General features: G+C 38.7%; 1 protein-coding gene across 2 annotated transcripts; it reads left to right on the top strand.

Moving 5' to 3' along the window:
• The first annotated feature begins 731 nt into the window (after positions 1–731).
• Positions 732–11724, top strand: pde9ac (phosphodiesterase 9ac). Of its 2 annotated transcripts, XM_063906251.1 has the most exons (20): positions 732–925; positions 1354–1484; positions 3266–3336; positions 3713–3790; positions 4110–4153; positions 4332–4386; positions 4651–4721; positions 4870–4957; positions 5060–5138; positions 5246–5320; positions 5423–5509; positions 5668–5772; positions 5907–5989; positions 6228–6384; positions 6518–6631; positions 7244–7348; positions 7600–7728; positions 7818–7913; positions 9137–9219; positions 10043–11724. In XM_063906251.1, the coding sequence occupies exons 2-19, from the start codon at positions 1416–1418 to the stop codon at positions 9185–9187; spliced, it is 1557 nt and encodes a 518-aa protein (XP_063762321.1). In that variant the 5' UTR covers positions 732–925; positions 1354–1415; the 3' UTR covers positions 9188–9219; positions 10043–11724. The 2 variants fall into 2 exon arrangements, with proteins under 2 accessions (XP_063762321.1, XP_063762322.1); XM_063906252.1 differs by lacking the exon at positions 9137–9219.
• The last annotated feature ends 7698 nt before the right edge of the window (positions 11725–19422 follow it).

Here is a 19422-nt window from a genome sequence, read left to right as displayed (position 1 = left end):
TTCCAAAAAGAGGGTCTAAGGAATGACAGTGATGCATTGTCTTTTTTAAGCCCAACACAAATAGAGAAAGATTTTGGTTAATGACATTTTTTTTACCATGAAATAAAACCCATCACGACAGGCCATTGTCTCTGCCATTTGACCAATTATAAATTGTTGCTAAAAATAAAATGGGAAATTTTGAAAGGAACAGCTGAATTTGTCTGACAAAACCATCTGCCCAGCCTGTCCTCAACAATTAAGTGGATAAGTTGTCTGGGGACGCTAACACGCACACACACACACACACACACAAAAAAACAGACACAAAAAAACAAACACAAATACATATGAATTGAACATGAAATCCCATTTGGCATTCGGCATTTTAGCGACTCAAAGAAGTCCCTCTGATAAGATTTAATCTTCCATGTACTGTTGAGTGCTCTAATCAGTGTTTTGCTCGTGCACTGCTTGCGTTATGGGCCGGATAAATTGCTGTTTTTCCGGAACACTATAATTATTATAATATAATTCTCCGGCTGAGTTTCAATCAGATAGCTGTGTAGTAAACAATTTATGATCAGTATTTGATAAAGCCATAATGCTTTTATATTCTCCCTATAAGATACAGCGAATCAGATGTGTGTGACCAGCACAGGTAAAACCCATAAACCACTTAAGAAATAAGGGTTGTCTCTTTTTTCTCCATAGTAACTGTCCCCTGGCAACCATTCAGAGTGCTGGTTATATTCATAGTAGTCCATACCCTCCTGTCTCCCTCACGCATACCCACCTTCTCCATCACTTGCCTCCTCTCTCTCCTCTCCTCTACAGCTCTTCTTTTTCTTGTGTGTATTTGTGTGTCTGCATGTGAGTCAGCTGCATCCCCAGCACCTGGGACTTTACCTTCGATCTCCACAGGGGAAGCTCCGTTGCTGACACTGTGAGTGCTGTTGCTTTATGTCAATTAATATGACTGTGATTTTTTTGAACCCCAATTTCTATTACGTTTTTTTTTTTTTTTTTTTTTTATTGAAAGCATATGTTTTACTATTTGATTTGATAATTGCCAGTTTATTTATGATGTTTTGTATATATTCTTTGGTATGTTTTTTTTATTTGTATTCCTATATTTATCTTTTTTTCTTTCTTTAAAATTAGAGATTGGCAAAAGCAAAAACTAGAGAGTTAAGTTGTTTTAAATTAGTTGACAGAAAACTGAGAGTGATACTCACCTGTTGCTGTTGCTTTTTCTCTTATGTCATGATCTGTAGTATTCATCAGGCATAAGTGTACACTAAGCAGTACATGCATGAACTTACTGGAAATACATTTAAGTTCTCAATGTATTTGTTTTTCTTGTTCATCAAGTTCGCCTATCAGGGAAACAAGCCCACATCTTTGAAGAGAGTCAGAGGGAGAGGGAGGTCAACATGGGCTCCAGCTCCTCCTCCTATGCCCCTAAAACCATTTACCTGGATGTGGATGGTAAAGTGCAAAAGGTCAGTTCAATGAAAGCAGGAACACATTATTTCTGGGATCTTTTTTTCATTGTTTACATTTTAGAAGTGTGTTCAGTATAAATACATGTCGCTGTGTCAGACGGGTTGGTTTGCCTTCAAAATGAATGTTGCCTCTTTCTTTTTAAAAAAACATTATACTTTATTTATTTTATCATTAATTAGTATCCTATATTGTAAATAAGATTGGGAATACAAGGAAATAAAGATTTATCATTTTGATTTTCACATTCATACAGTATGTATTTTGTGTTTCTACTAGAACATGCTCAACGTTTCAAAAAGCACATGATTTTGTTATCATACTTTCACTCTGATTCAGGTCATGTCTCCTTAAGTCCACCTTCCAAACTGGCTCGCAAGATTAATATTGTGCACCTATGCAAAGGTAGTTTTAATGTGTGAGTTTAAAATAGCTTGTTGAATCCCATGTTTTCTGGCAGGCCAGAAAAAAAAAGACTGAAAGGGTTATGATTTTCATAGTTGTGGATTTAGGTGTTTTGTTTTCATAATATGCCTGTTTTGAACAAAAGACCAAAAAAGGTTTTTGCAAAAATATATCCACAGTGTTGACACATAAACAATGATGGATTTGGCATATTAATCCATTTAACATCCTGTAATTAATGTTTGGTAGATCACCTCAGCAATCCAATCCAAATATGTTGAAATTCATCAACCAAAAATGTAAAAATAATTCTAGTTATATCAACATTTTAAGAATTTTCCAAATTAATTGAATTATATAATCAACCTAATTTAGTTAAGGCCTTAGTTATACACCTTATTATCCATGTACTCCCAGTGGACTAACCTCACCGGAGGAATAGACAAAGATGCGGAGTAGTTAGCCTTACAGGTGTTACTGACAGAAGCACACACCTGTTGCTATACGCTTACATCAACCAGATCTGGTGATGTAGAGTGCTTCAAGTAGAGACCTGGCGATGACACATGTCGGTTCAACAGCCCCGAGCCTACAGCCTGACTTTGAATGTTTGTCAGCTACACCTGCTCCATTCAAGATGTAAGATCACATGTATAGCACAGAGTTTACATACTCACACTTTGCTTTCGACAGAGACACACTTTGTAATATCCACATGTACTATACTAAATCTTGTAAACTGGGATGTCTGCATGACAGGCGTGGATAATGTTACTAAGCGCTCCATGAACACTCTCTCCACAGCTGTCCTTTTCTTTCTCTTACTGGACTTGACCTTATTCAACCATTAAAAGAGCCAACCCTTATGTTACTTTCCCATGTGACTGGGTTGTCAAAAAAAACACATGAAATCTGATAACCTTTCCCCCCGTGCCAGAACACAGACGCTTCATATCAAGTACACAGCTGCTGTTTGTGTGCAGGTGTGCCTTTTGAAACCATACAGAAACAGATTGTACATGGTTGGATTTATGGGCCATAGACAAGATGTATCATACACGTATGACAAGACAATAAAAAATACTCTATTGATCCAATGTGGAGGCATTCTGTCTATTATAACCTTTTGTATGTAACACTTCTATTTATTGATATATATTTACTACCTATAAATCTTTTTTGTTACTATTGCAGGTGCACGTGTGAGTATATTTTGTTAGCATGCGGTCATGGGAAATGTTAAATGTATCGTATTTAAGAGTTGCAAATTTCCCTGTACAATTGTTTGCAAGGACAATCAATTCATTTATATTTGATTATTTAATATAATTTCCATTATATATGTATGTATTAATACAAAATGTGTTTTTCACAGGTGGTGTTCAGTCGGCACTGCAGTCCATGTGACATCAAGGAGCTCCTGTGTACCTCATCTAACATCCCCAGGTATTTGTTTTGTTTCTTACTTTGTTTGTTCAGTTCTCTACATACAAATTACCGCACTCCCCATCTGTGTTCTCTGGGCCCTTAAAACATTTGAACAATAACATAAAACCACATTAAAAATCCTTGCAATGCTAAAACTTGATCTCGCATTCTTCTTACTCTCGTTCAATAACTGATTCTCTTTTGTGAAACAGGAAATACTTTGCAGGCGCAATGCACATGTAGCTCTGTTTAGTACCTTTTATTGCATGAATGTAGATCCTTTTCTTATATTGATCACTGTCAGAAAGAAAGTAATTTTCCAAATACGTCATAGTTGCGAATTGCTTAATATTAAAGGCAATAACGAAAACGTGTTCTGATCCTCTCACTGCAGGAACACTGCCATCATGATGGTTGACCCAGAAGGAGCCCTGGTCTCGATGGATCCTACCATGCCCACCAATTCCCCAAAGTAACAATGCACTACCATGTTGGCTTTCTGTAATAATCCCACATTAAAAATGTTTCTCCACCCCATTTAAGAAGTGGTTTTGTCAAAGAGTATGATCTTTATTTTATTTTCTTTACCTTGGAAACAGTAATCAACAGAACAATCTCACCACAAGGTTAATTACATAGCTGTCTCAGATCTTTTTATCACATCTGAACATCAGCCTACTTAATTAATCTTGAGGTGAAATTGCTCTGTACATATTAGCAAAATAAATCAATGTAATTAAGTTGTAAAACTGATGTTGTGAATCATGACGACTCGTCTGTTTTCCTCACAGCTCCCTGTACAAAGTTGTGCCTCTTTCAACCGGTCAGCTTGGAGGTAAGTTGTTAGCTGTTAACAGCTTATTTTTCCTTTCACTCTAACAAGCTCACAAACACACACATTCATGCATCAACAACACTTCAACTGTGAAAGTAATAATGAGCTCACAAATACCAAACCTGACAATGTGATTGTTGTTCATGATGATTTATCAGGTGTGCATTTATGTCTGCAGAAAAGGAGGACATGTTTCAGAACGTGTTGTCCCAGGTGGCTGATCAGTTCAGCAGGTAACACTTCAGATGTTTATGTTATGATGTGGCTGAAGCCTGCCTTTTCCCGCATTCACACATACCTCACATACATACCTGACACCAGGGACTTACAATTATAAAACAAGCCTTAACCACTAAAGGCAAGTTCAATCACACACATTACTTTACCTTTGTCATTGATCTGTTGTGGCCCCATCCAAGTTATATTTAGTTTTTATGACCAATGAACCATATGAAACATCAGAGTCAGTTATCATTTTCTATAATTTCCTCTCACAGAGCCTTCCGCATCAACGAGTTGAAGACGGAGGTCACAAACAGGCTAGCAATGCTGGAGAAAAGAGTTGAATGTAAGTGTTACATTTTATGGCAGATGGTTTACACCAAAAAAATTCCCCCCGAAAACCCCTTTCTGAACATGACATGTAAATTAAACATGAAATACAGCTGACCTGGGAGGAAGCCAAACTGTGATATTTCTTTTTGTCATCTTGACAGTGGAGGGCCTGAAGGTAGTGGAGATTGAGAAGTGTAAAAATGATCTGAAAAAGCTACGAGATGAGATGGCTTCAAGAGGTGGTGGCAGGTACAATGAAGAAGTCAATATTTACATCTTACTAACAGATGTAAACAAAAACAGAACGAGTCAAATACCCTTTTTTTGTATGTTTTTTGCTTCTAAATTCAGAGTTAACTGTCCATGCAAATACAACTTTGACGATGGGAAGAAGGTCACTCCTAGACGAGATGTCCCCAATTACCCAAAGGTATGTCCGCTGAGACTATTATTTCATTACTATCCGATAAATATAACTAAATTAATGACAACAGCTTCCTTTTTAAGTTCTAATGGTGTGTTTTTTGGTTTTTACAGTACACACTGTCTCAGGAGACTGTTGAGGCGCTCAAGAAGCCGACATTCGATGTCTGGCACTGGGAACATAACGAGGTTTGTTGACATTGCAATTCCATAACTCAATCAGACATTTCCATTCCATGTTATCCAAGAGACTGATGTCTGAATCTCTTTTCCTTTCCTTTGTGGATGTAGATGCTAAGTTGTTTGGAGTATATGTACCATGATTTGGGACTGGTGAAGGAATTCAACATGAACCCCATCACACTCAAACGCTGGCTGGTAAAAGTTCGAACAGTAAAAGATACCACATTGTGCAGATTTCAAACAGGCTTTCACTTGAAGCAAAGGTGTTGCTAAATATATTTGTGTATCTGGAAATAATTCTGTTTTAAAAGTCGGCAGTCAGATGCTGAATGAATAATTCTCTTGTCTGCTAGTTGGCGATTCAGGAGAACTATCGTAACAACCCATTCCACAACTTCCGACATTGCTTCTGCGTCAGTCAGATGATGTATGGCATGATTAACCTCTGCAACCTACAGGTATGGTGCATGTCTATGTCTTATTTACAAATCATATTTAGATTGAAGTACCAACCAATGACCTTCCAGATTGGACATTTTGTTGTTTATTTGGACAATGTGTAATGACGTCTTTCTTTTACACTGCTCTCCAGGAGAAGCTGACTCTCACAGATATGGGCATTTTGATGACAGCTGCAGTGTGCCATGACCTGGACCACCCTGGCTACAACAACACGTAAGACTCCCTATTCTGTCTACCTATTGACTCCAGTATGTTTTGACATCTTCTGCACAACATCGTGTCAATGAACTGTGAAACTAGTTCAGCATGGAGAGTGTTCAGGTATGAAAACACGGCCATTCAGATTTTCATCTTGTTTTTGGTTGGAGTTTTTGTGCAGGCAGGAACCTCTCTCATCAGGGAAGCTTCATGGGAATGTAATATCAATTCACACATGTCATCCATCCACCAGGTACCAAATCAATGCGCGCACAGAGCTGGCAGTGCGCTACAATGACATATCTCCTCTGGAGAACCACCACTGTGCTGTGGCCTTCCAGATCCTTTCTCTTCCTGAGTGCAACATCTTCGCCAATGTGGATCCTGAGGCCTTCAAACAGATTCGACAGGTGAGATCCAAAAATGGAATTCTCACTGTTATACTCATGATATGAGTTCCATCTATATCCTACCCAGAATTGTCATCTTTACATGTATTAGTCTGAACAAAATGTAAACTGACTTTTGGTTTTACATTTCCAGGCAATTATCACCCTCATCCTGGCCACGGACATGGCCAGACATGGCGAGATATTGGACTCCTTTAAGCAGAAAGTGGACAACTTTGACTTCACCAATGAAGAGCATGTGACATGTGTATGTATACAAGATCACGTTGCATCTCCATCTGACATCAGCTGTTTATTGTACTGCATATGCAAGACATGACCTCAACACAAGCAAGCCTTTATCTGCGGGGAGTGCTGTGATCAGCAGAGGCAAAATAGACTGAATAAGTATCTTTGGGAAAGTAGACAAATAAAATCAGTAGTTGCTGTATGTTTGTTAGGGGCGGCAGTGGCTCAGTCAGTAGGGACTTGGTCTTGGGACCGAAGGGTCGCCGGTTCACGCCCGATCGGACCAAAAAAAATATGGAGTGAGCTTGTAGCTGGAGAGGTGCCAGTTCTCCTCCTAGGCCACTAGGCCACTGCCGAGGTGCCCTTGAGGAAGGCACCTAACCTCTCCCTTGGCGCTGGGTACCTGGCTGCCTCTCTCCTCTGCATGTGGATGTGTGTGCATGTATTTCCTCTGTGTTTGTGCATGTATATCCTCTGTGTGTTTAATGTGTGTCAACACAACAGAGTAGAGAAAAGCAATTTCCCTGTAAGGGATTAATAAAAGTATGTCTTCTTCTTCTTAAGATGAATAGACTTCTTTATCCTATGTTTTGTGTTGCATGTATGTTTGTACGTGTGTGTGTCTTTTCAGCTGAAGATGGTTTTGATCAAGTGTTGTGACATTTCCAACGAAGTGAGGCCAACTGAGGTAGCTGAGCCATGGGTGGACTGCCTATTGGAGGAGTACTTCATGCAGGTGACTGAATTATTTCTAGTCTATTACCTGAATCCATCATGTCAACTATGTCCAAGTAGTTGAAGAATATGGTCATACAGTAAAATGCATTAATAAGTGTTTTACAATGACTTATCAAGAGCCAATATGGTGCTTATATGCATGCTAATAAGCAACTAGTGATTGGTGATGTGTACTTAAATTTTAAAAATCCAAAATGTGTACATTGTGAGCAAAAGCCTAATGGCAATGTTTCCTCTCGTGCTTCTCAGAGTGACAGGGAGAAGTCTGAGGGTCTCCCTGTGGCTCCCTTCATGGACAGAGACAAAGTCACCAAACCCACCGCTCAGATTGGATTCATCAAGTTTGTCCTCATCCCAATGTTTGAGACAGTCATGAAGGTAGGACGATATGTGTACAGATGTGTTCCTTTACAAATAAACACACTGATTACCCACACAATTAATGACCTCACTGTGGTGTCCAACAGCTTTTCCCTCAGATTGAGGAGATCATGGTTCAGCCTCTGAGAGACTCTCGTGACCATTACGAGGAGCTGAAACAGATTGATGATGCCATGACAGAGGTAGGACTTGTATTATAGTCTATCTATGTATTCGTCTATCAGCGCAGTCATGCTTCCTTCACTCTCACACCCCTGTATGTTAAACTATTTTCAATAGACCACAAACATGCCAAACTTCATCACTTGTTGCCAGTAACATGACACTCTGTAACACGGAGAGACAAAGTTGTAAGGAGAGTGAAATATTAGAGTGTCTGTTATAGCTGTTCCAGAATAGGAAAACATTGAAGGAAAATTGATTATTTAGCGTTAACTTAAATGCTGAGACTTAGATGATAAGATAAATGCCCCTCTCACTTCTGTACATTAGATATGAAGCTATAGCAAGCATCACCTTAGTTTAGTTTAGCACAAAGAAACAACTGCTAGCCTGGCTTGGTAACAAAATCAGAATACCAACACATTTCAATCTCATAATTACAAACACTTCAATTAATACAAACACTTTATCATTTTAGTTTTGGGGAATAAAAGAGACAACTGGGCTATGTGCCAGACTTTATTTTGGCTGTGACCAGCAGGCCAAATCAAGTCAATTTCAATCCCAGCCCAAAAAATAAAATATGCCTCAAACACTTTTCAATCTGTAAAACTAATAAAAACCCCGCCATCTTAACACCTTGAAGCATCCACTCAAAGAAGTTACTGTTCCCAAAGAAGAAACACCCCTTGTATTTCTATTTCTATTAAATCTCCACTAGAAGCTTTGTTCCACAAGTAAAACATTTTTGCAGCATAACGAACAATTATTTAAACAAAACCCTTACTCTTTGTCCAAGTAAAACATTACAACAATAACAAATGTATTAATTGTATGTTTCCTATGATATGTTCTGTGGCAGCAATCACAGTGTTATAATATGACCTCAGGGGTTGTGGTGAACAAGGCTGCGCATAAGACTGCTTTGAGCCTGCACACACATGCAGTGATCAGAGGTTACAGTGACAGTTCTGCATGGTCTCAAACATATTGCTTAGCCTGTGCGATATACCAAATTAAATCAAAGGGTTAAAAGAATGGCAGGTATCCAGATGTCCTTGGTGTCAAAATCAATCTACACTGTTGTTTGGGCTTTTCGCCTGGAGCAACCAAACGCTTTAATTATGCAATCTGTGTCACATGGGTGGGGTCACACATACATACACAAACACACACACACACACACACACACACACAAATCAAACCGCTTGCTAACATAAAGGTGTGTCTTTTGTTCAATGAGGCACAGAAGAAAAAAACTGAAAATATGTCATTAGGCGGGAAGAAGAAGTAAGCTCTGCAGTGAGTGAGTGCAGTGGTTTCTGTGTAAGTAAAAGCAACTGACTCCTTGGTTGTGCTTTAGTGTTTAGTGTTAGTGTCATGAGTGCCCTCTGTCTCTGCCTCTCTCTGGCCTCTCTGCACATCTGCACAGCAACTCTCCTCCATTCTGAACTCTTTCTACAAAAGCCACACCTTTAGGAATGTGCCGCACTTTCATCACTTTGGATTTGCCTTTTTATTTTAGCACCAAGGAGTTCATATCAATTTACTTACAAAAAGGAAAACCAAGGGGGTAATCCCATTTAGTCAGATCAGCTAAATTGGTTCAGCATGATAAATTCTTGGCAAGTGCAGGGGTCTTGGCTGTGTAGAAGATAAGGGGCTTGAAAGAAAAAAGAAAGAAAGTTCAACAGCCTAGAAGAAAGACACATTAGCATGTTTTTGATTATTTTTGGTATCAGTAAAATCATGCCAGAATACGACTTCATTCATTTTGCCGTAGTCACAGCTGAAAACAAAGTGGTGAAATTGTCGCATGTTTGTTTTCCTTTTAAACACCATCGTACCTTGATGAACTCATGAATTGAAAACACAACCTCTTTTCCGTCGTTGTACACTTCTCCACAGAAATAGAAAAAAGTTGCCACTAGACTCTGAGTTGAGTTTTGACTTTCCAGATGGGGAGGTCAATTCTCACTCACAGCTCTCAAGCTAGCTCAGTCCAATAGCCTTTATTTTTATCCGTGGTGGGCGATAACCACCGTTACTTTTGGTACATTGAATTGTTTTTTATAAACCTAGCTTGAGCTTTCCTCCTAAAAATGTCGTTGTTTTCCCCCACATAATACAAGCTCCTGTTTTATTGCAGGGATCCTCCTTTGTGATTAAACTAAGGAAAGACTTGTGAAGGAGGCCTCGGTAAAGGCGGTCCCTGCTGCGTTGTGAAGACGACAGATGGGTCGGGATCAGAAGGAGGAGAAAAGAGACTGCTTGGCTGCGTACTGAACTAAATTTAGACGTCAAGGTGGCATGTCTTGAACTTTGACTTAGACTTTTGCACTGGATGTAACAGAGAGGGACCTGCTGACCTCTCTGCATGTGTATGGTGTTTGTGCTGTTCTTTTTAGTCTACTTTATTTTATAGTATTTCAAGTGTTCTATACCCTTTTCAAAAATTAATGACCATGCATTTAAAAAAAACAATAGCTACAGAATAGGCCTCATAAATGCACTAAAGTGGGTTTTTCTCAGCTCACAGTAGCAATCCATGTTTGATTGTGATGGCTGTTTTACAAATAATCCTGTATCCTTACGCCTTTACTTTCTTTCTTTAAACACAAGGAGCAGTTCATTAAACTATCAGATATCTGTGTGTTTTCTCTTACTTTCAACACTTTTCAATACAATAAAGCCGCATAGGGGCCTATATTTTCAAAGGTGCAACATATTGTGTCTTGTAAGATCTTTTATTATCTCACAATAGTTGTTAAACTTTGCTTGATATGCCTGTGCATCAACTGTGAGTCTTTATATATAATGGGTTTTAGAGTCTTCAGAGTTTTTCCATAGTAAGTAAGTTACTTTATGTAGTCGAAAAGATTTAAAAACAACTAATTTTGACCCAAGTTTGATAGAGAAAGAAGAAATATATATAATGGATAATTTAAACAAGTCTGAAAAGTTGGAGTCGGAGCATTAACATAAAAACGTACCTATTGACCTTCTGACTTCAATGACCAACAAGTGAAAATAGTTGTTTGAATGAATTCATTTCAATACAAGTGGACACAATGATACCACAATGATTTAGCTATAAAATGATCCCCTCATGTGTGCATTGTGTATGATTTATTGCCACATTTAAGACTTCAGGGCTAGAAACGTGTTGAAATATGACTAATTATCCAGGTCTGTAACACCCACAGGTGCCACTTATCTCAGCCTGCACCACATCCCCCTCTCTTTGCAGCTTCCCTTCAAGCCATAACAGATCTGGGTGGTTTTCCTCCAGCTACTCCACAGTGTTTTCATTACTTTTTTTTGGCAACATGTTGCCAATAACTCTGGGCGATCATTACCTCACCTGTTGGTCTCCCCCACACTCATACACTGACTACCACCCATAACGCTCTGATGGAATTATGATAATAATACACCGTTTGAATCTATCCTTCATTTTTCAGTCAGTAGCTTCATTTGATAAAGCTCACTATGTATTCACATGTTGGTGGTCTGAATGGTCCTTTTAAACTAGCATGATTGTTTTTGGTTTGTGTGCATACTGCTGCAATAGTTGAGAATTGATGATGATCTCAAAGCAATACAAAAACAACAGTAGACAACATGTTTGTGTTGCTTAAATGAGAGAAAGAGTAAACATATTTGAGAGTGATTGTTGTTTTAATGAATGTAATTACTCATTACTTTCTTTTCCACATAGCATGTCAGTGTGTATTGATATTCGCCTGCAGGAATGCTCTGATTAAAATTGACATGCCAATGATTAAAGCCAAGAATAAATAGCAGTTTGTAAGTGAAAATGTAAGATAATGTTGTCATTTTTTTGTCTCTTGTGGCTTGGTTTATATCAAACACTTAATTTGATCATTTCTGTAAAGTAGCGACAACATTGTTCACTGCAGATTGTCCTTGAGTGCCCCCAACACCTATGATCTCCACAAATTTGATTTCATCAAAAGATGAATTGCTCAGACTTAGCATCCAGCCAGGCTGCTATCTTTAGTAGATCGTTAGATGTTTTCATGAGTTCAAAGCATTTGATATCTGAACACTTTTGTAATTTTCTTTGCCTACGGCTGGCTGACTCAATATATGATTGTTAACGTGAATATTTTATCTATTAAAAAAGACCCTTTATGGCAGTTTAATGAGCTCAGGTTTAATTTGTCTTTCTCTGGGCACAATAGTGGGCCGAAGCATGCAAAGGAAGGTGTGTGTATTGATCCATTCAAAGTCAAAATATTCACAGTATTTTTAAGCTATTACAGTTACACAACTTGAAAAAATGTGACAGCCAACAAACTGCATTTTTATACCACTAAAACAAAATGTTTCGGGTCTTTTTTGACCCCTCCACTTGAGGGCGACAAAGTTGAAATTGTTCAAATACTTCAGTTTAATTTGCCACAGATTTAATTTAAAATGTCAATATGTGTGTTTCTTTTCCATAATTATTAACAATTATATGCAATTCCTTACATCAATCAATCAATTTATATAAATCTGTAAAAGTCAGTTCTCATTTAAATTGATGCACATATCAATTGTCCACAGCTTTAACTAATCTCTAAACCACAGATCACAAATCTGCACTGGTGGTCTAATAAATCCTAATTCTAAGGCAGGAGAACTCAAGAAATACTTTGATGTGAGATATCAAAATGAAGACTTTCTTTCTAGTTGTATCGAACCGTATCAAATAAAATGCAGGTGAGAAAGACATATACAGTGATATTCAGTGTTGCAAAGCACAGAAAAACCTCCACAATATGTGGTGCCTTCAGTGTTATTGCTCTGTAAATGTTTGTGCTGTACAATAGGCCTGTTATGACTTGTTCTCTGGAGGCAGTCATATGGTACATTAATGAAAACAGAAATGGTTAGGACTTAAAGACATACAAAATGCCTCTTGAAAAGGTTCCTACATGAATGTGTCTTCTGCAAAATATCTAATCTGAAGAGATAGATCAAATGGAGTAATTAAGACTACTGGCCTTAGGCAGCAAAAAGTATTATTCTCTATTTCATCTTTAACTTTAATTTCTTCTTCTTTTCAACGTTCTTCTTTCCCAAGTCATAAAGCAATTCCTCCGACCATGTGGTCTTTCAGGGTTCAAGATAAAAGAACCCAGGCTCATGAGAATGTGTATCGGTGTGTGTGTGTGTGTGTGTGTGTGTGTGTGTGTGTGTGTGTGTGTGTGTGTGTGTGTGTGCGCACATGTGGCTTTTCAAAATTGAAAATCTTGCAGCAGGAAGCCGTAGATGATCCATGGCCTAGTTTCATGTGAAACTGGGTTAAATACGAAACACATGGTGTGGAACAAATCCTGACCGTACTACTACCTAGTTGTTTTACTACCTCACGGTCCATTTATCTGTTCTTAATTATGCTGTCCCAGCTTTTTACAAGAATCTGAATGAACTGGACGTGTAAGCTGTAGGATTCCTTTCCAAGTCTTTGTGAACTTGTGCAACTTTGCATTTATCACAGTTTAGACTGTGGCGTTGGTCAGGGGAATGAGTCAGCCACAGTCTTTTCTTTGCTGACGAGACAACAGCAAAGTCTAAGCCTGTTTCATGTGAGCAAACACGCATGCAGACAATGTAATGCTTGTGGGAGAGAAGCAGTTAAATCATCAGGGATGACCCATTCCCCGGACTCCCACATTCACAAGAATGCCCAGCTCCTTGTTTGGACTCTGGACATGAGGGCACAAGCTAGATTTACTGAAGACAGTTACATCCCTGACAAGAATGGCAAGAAGTCAAAGGTCAGAAGGGAGAGTTAACCCTAAATCGTGGTTGTGCATTTTTGTGTCAGCGACTGCTGTGAAGTGGCAGTGGAAAACAAAGAGCTGTGTCACAAGCTGTAAATCTCGGCATCAAAACAAAATGAGCTTTTATCTTTTTTTTTTATCTCTTCGAAAACACATTCACTGTGGCAGTGACTCTGCAAATGATTGGCCCTTTTTGTGAGAAAATAATATTTGGCTTAGTTATCAGAGTAACTTGATCCGAAAACTCACAAGTGTTTTTAACAGCTAACTTTTTTACAAGGTAGGAAGACCTCACACACTCTGCCACAGGCCTCTGAGACATCTGCACTACATCCTGATAAAACAGGTCTTAAACTAAATGTTTCCATGATGAGTCATCAGCATAATATGAATGATTTCAGTGAGAAATTGAAGGCTACCAAGGCTTTTTTAAGGTGTTTTATTACATTACATGTCACTAATTAGACGCTTTTATCCAAATCGACTTACATACTCAATACTGTGGACAATCCCCACGGGAGCAAGTTGGGGTTAAGTGTCTTGCCCAGGGACACAACGGCAAGCTGACTGCTGTGGGGAGGGAACTAGTGCTGCCCTGATCCGAAGATCAGCGTGCTAACCCACCGTTCCGCAGCCTCCCTAGGTTTTTATCTTTAGGAACATATTTTTTACATACTTCTTTTACCCTTTCATTGGAACATTGCTTTCATTACAGCATATAATGGCAACTATGATCAGTTGATGTGAAATAACGCCCTCCTTATTCATCAGAAAGTCCAGATACAAACAATAAGAGGAAATTAATACACTACTACAGCAACCACCACATCACATATCAACACAACTTCACAGTCTGTTTTCTTTTAGGTAACTGCAGTGTATGACTATCAAAGAATTCAGTAAATATGGAAAGATCTGATTTCCAAAGAACTGTGCATAGAAGCAAAATCAGCTTAAGTATTAATTTCCTGCATACCGGCATCATTTAGCACCCATCAATGCTTGACCCCTATGAAAGTTACATCTGCTCTGGTGATATGTCAGGGAATGGTTTTAAACCCACATGAGTTTTTGTTCACATTTGTCCTAATATGTCTTCATTTCAGTCCTTATTATGGAAGAAGCTAAACTTTAAACAGAGTATATTTTTTATAATTGTCTGTCAGTGTTGCAATGATTTATTTTATAAAAAATGTTTTTGTGGGGGAGAAAGGTTGAGACAATTGGGCAAATATGAAAAGTGACAGATAGTTGTTTTTCTACAAGCTGCCATGGCTGTTGTGAAACTTGTTGAACATATTTTCCTCCAATTTAACTTTACAAACAAAATATTGCAGTCTCAGCCCCAGTGGTAATTTCTTCACACTTTAATGGTTTGTATGTGTTGAAACAGGAGCAATTATCCTACAGTATGTTTGCAGAGTTTCTTCAGTTTAATTAAAACTCACACACACTAAAGAGACGGCCTAATGGTTTCCCTCATTTATAGTTTACAGCGTTCGAAAGCAGAAATTTTACTGGTTTGCTGTTTTTCTCTGGAGAAGAAGTTACATTAACAGTTCCCCCAGTCAAATAGAGCAAAAAAGAACAAAATGATGTGGACTCAACAACACAATCAGACCAAGGAGGTAATCATATTGTAAATAATTACTAACAGCAACGATTGGCTAGGATTTGTATATTTGTTTATCTGATTCTTTTGTCCCAGACATACTCACTCAATATGTCACGAGAGAAGCATTGAGCCCAGTCCGGCAGCTGACAGTTGGAAATGTTAATCCCAGCAAATGAAAGGAGTCTGACAGATCACTGAGGGAGAGGCTGCACCAGTTTGTTTACAGCGTGATAATCTGAAGCAGGCATCTTGATTGTGTGCTGGCAGAACATCAGCGGCCGTGCCGTGACTGCTGGGCTACACGGCAATTACACTGGCCTCTTATCTGTATGAATAGCAGGCCTAATGACGGATAGACATATGGAGTACAATTGCAGAAAAAAGGGCAACATACAGAAAGTACCTTAAAGTCTTGCCTCACTAATCTCATGGGGTGAGAACATAGCATAAAGTTGTGTTTCTGTATTGATCTTCAACAACTAATACAAGGGTTTTAAGACTCTTTAACTGGTAAATGCCTTATTATGTGCCTATCGCCCTTGATCTCTTCACCTTGAAGCTGCAATAAGCATAAGACCCACTACAAATTAATCCTGAAGGTATGAGCCTAAATTGCATGGTAGGGAATTATTTACCTGTAGGCTACATGCTTAAAAATATGTTTATTAAGTAAACTTGTTGTCACGATTCACCTCCAAATGACTCCCAACAACCTTATTAAATGCCCCCCACAGAGACTCTGCAGTAATTTCCACTTTAACTGCAGCAGGTTGAGAGTTTGATGAATTAAATACCAAGGTGATCTTCCCTGTATCCAGAACAGATGTTTTCTGAGTCATGTGCTTCTTCAGAATCAAGGCTTTAATCAATGCCATCTGTACAAGTGAGACTTGCGGACGATTCTTGCCCAAGTAATACCTTGAAAGTCCACATTTTACCACCTATAATATATTCAGGTTAAAGCTTACATTTCCATTAAGGGCCCTTAAGATGTTTGTAAAAGGGACATTAAGGTTTGCCAGATGTGAACAAACAGGCAGCATGCCACAGGCTTCTTGTGTTCTATAATTAAGTGCAGAGTTCCTTTATTTGAATTTTTCTAGAAAGAAAGAGTAAGGTAGCCTCACCTCAGCTATTAGATCATAACAGCTTTGACCTCCCATAATGGGGAAAGATAAATGATACGTTCCTACACCTGTGTTTATAGTGGGATTGCCTTTCATCTGGTGCTGGGAGTCTGCCAGGGGTTTAATGCTCCCAGCTATAAGCCCAAACATGTTTATTTGTTTTTACAATTCAAAAGAACCTGTTTTTCCCCTTCTGTATCTCTCACTCTTTTTCCCCCCACCTCTCTGTCATTAACTTTATGGGAATTCCCGTGGAATTCTATTACGGTATATGACTGATTGTGTGGGATGCTTTTCTTACTGAGGCAGGGGATAATCTCTCCATTGTTATTTCACCTTGTATTTCCTTTGAAATGTTCAGCTAGTGAGGGTAAAGGAACATCTGGATGACACTCTGGCAGTGAGTAAGGCACTGAGTAATGTGGAATCATTATGCTGTAGTCAAATAGTTGGGGATTTGAGATGATCTAAATCAAAGAAATAAAACAAACAAACTTTCTGGACAACTTTTCTCTTGTCAAGGAGGTATTGGGGTCCTTTACTGACAGTGTCAACTTAAAAACTCCATTACAAGTTAAAGTCCTGCATTGAAAATGTCAGCATTCTGTCATTTAATTTGCCAACAAATTCTAAGTATCATAAAAAGTACTCATACTCCAGAAAAGTGCTTTATGAGTGAGTGTTGTACTTTGATTAAAAAAAAAAGGCTGATAGTAATTAATACAATTGAACAAGGCAATAATATGTAGCATTGGGTTTGTCATTGTGAGGCTGACTTTAACACTTCTAAATGCGTTTGCCTCTCCCCACCATCATCTAGCTTTTCTCTCTCCTTGTGTCTTTTCCTCCATGCGAGCCTGCGCTCCAAAAGGGTTGCTGTGACCCCAGAGCCCCACATGTGTAAGGGGATATCTCCTCAGTCAGCCCACAGCAGGAAGCTCACTGAGCAACTGGCTGCTGCCCCAGTACACTGTAAGGCAAAGCAGTTAGAGGAAAGGAAATAAGGGAGCAAAGATATGAAAATATCATCAGAGGACTGGAAAGCAGTTTAATTTCAGCTCCTGCAATCCCTATGTAAATATTGCGCCCCCCACACACACACACACACACACACACACACACACACACACACACACACACACACACACACACACACACACACACACACACACACACACACACATTCAGCCTTTATCTGGAGGTGAGATCAACTGGCTGGACCACAGAGCTTGGCTATGCCCCACTGGCTGTTCTCACTCGGCAGCGCTGCAGAGGTGAAACATCATCAGATTGTTGGTTTTGGAGGCTTGCTGATTCCCTCTGAATACTTTCTTCGAGTAAACTATTATGGAGGAAAATATTAGCCCTTTTCACAAAGTATTAGGGGTATTACTGTCCGGCTGCATGTGATGGCGATCAACCAACAATGCAAATATTGTCTTTTACTATCTGGAGTTTCCAGTCTCTATGAAAGCAAAGAAATCCAGTTTGGGAATATGCTGTTAATCCGTGCTACTGCAATTAATCAAAACATGACAAACCTGATGATATGCAGAGGATTTTTGTTTAGTTCAACGGCAAAATTGTTGTTTTGGTGAAAAGCTCTTGCTGGGTGGCACAAGTCCCATGTCAAACACAACCACTTTAAGCTAACTTTGTGCAAGTCCACACACATTAACAAACATAAAAACACACACACGACTGGAATGCATAGCACCCTGGCTGTACTCAAGTACCGCACAAACAGGTATAAACGTCCCTCATCAACAATGTGTACTATGCATGTGTGTGTGTGTGTGTGTGTGTGTGTGTGTGTGTGTGTGTGTGTGTGTGTGTGTGTGTGTGTGTGTGTGTGTGTGTGTGTGTGTGTGTGTGTGTGTGTGTGTGTGTGTGTGTGTGTGTGTGTGTGTGTGTGTGTGCGTTTGTGTGTGTGTGTGTGTTTGTGTGCATATGTGACAATTGATATGAATCAAGAATTAGACACAAAACTGTTTGTTTTAAAATATATTCTTATTTGACGTTGCTTTCTAAATTGACATGGTTTATTCCTTAAATAATATATTATCTGATGGTATTCTATACTTTATTCATTTTTGATTCATTTGTGAGTTTTAGTAAGACTAATGCTGTAAAAAATTGGAGCAGCAATCAGTGTCCTGTTAAAAGGAATAAATGATTGTACCAATTATCAAATATCAAACAGATGTTAAACCTCTCACTTTGTACCTACACTCGTATATGGAACCAAAGCACTCCTTTAAAATAGGGAAAGGTATACATTTGTTTCAATATTTCACAACTTCAGGAGGATGTGTTCAATGTAGACATGTCTGAGGCTGTGTTAGAGTTTAAAAGCAAACAGACAAGAGTCTGCAGGAGATTGACCAGACAGGACTGTGGTGTCTATTTCACAGGTTTTGCCTTTAGGAATGCAAACAGCTTCTCTGCTTTTCACCTGGAACATCATGAGACTATTCCAGAGCATTGCAAAGTTAAGGAAAATTATTAAAATTCTATTGAATCAAAATGTAATAACAGATGTGATACGAAAATCATTCATAGGCTCTTTGATTTTCAGTTCCGCTTCCTCTTAACAAAACGACTAAACAGATTGCTATCATCTCTAGCTGACTGTTATATCAAAGTCCAGTGAGGAAATGCACTGACGTGGTTAACAGTACACTGCTCATTGTATTCGTAATTACAGTGGGACAATGCAATTGCTAGTTAATCATAAACACTCTCTGTACACTTTAGCTTGTGTCTGTCTTTGCTATCTGTGTGTGTCACTGTAAACAGCCTTACAGAACTGCTGCACTTTGGACTCCTGTGTGGGAGGATACAGCATAAATATCCAGAGTGAAGCAAGTGCATCAAGCAAGCACATTGTTTTAAATACATTTCTGAATGTTTGTTCCACATGATTATAGCAAAGAAGTGATTGTACATTTACACAATTTGATGACATTGATTGATGAAGATATGCATC

Source organism: Eleginops maclovinus, chromosome 18 (genome assembly GCF_036324505.1).
Source record: "Eleginops maclovinus isolate JMC-PN-2008 ecotype Puerto Natales chromosome 18, JC_Emac_rtc_rv5, whole genome shotgun sequence".
Lineage (NCBI taxonomy): Eukaryota > Metazoa > Chordata > Actinopteri > Perciformes > Eleginopidae > Eleginops > Eleginops maclovinus.
The sequence above is the reverse complement of the archived record's forward strand: the minus strand, read 5'-3'. Positions and strand labels throughout refer to the sequence as shown.

What these genes read in the sequence shown, in the direction of transcription:
- pde9ac (XM_063906251.1), top strand. Translation starts at nt 1,416, where the DNA reads ATGGGCTCCAGCTCCTCCTCCTATGCCCCTAAAACCATTTACCTGGAT. An exon ending in ACCTCATCTAACATCCCCAG is followed by an intron (nt 3,337 to 3,712) that starts GTATTTGTTTTG and finishes CTCTCACTGCAG; the next exon opens with GAACACTGCCATCATGATGG. An exon ending in GGCACTGGGAACATAACGAG is followed by an intron (nt 5,321 to 5,422) that starts GTTTGTTGACAT and finishes TTGTGGATGTAG; the next exon opens with ATGCTAAGTTGTTTGGAGTA.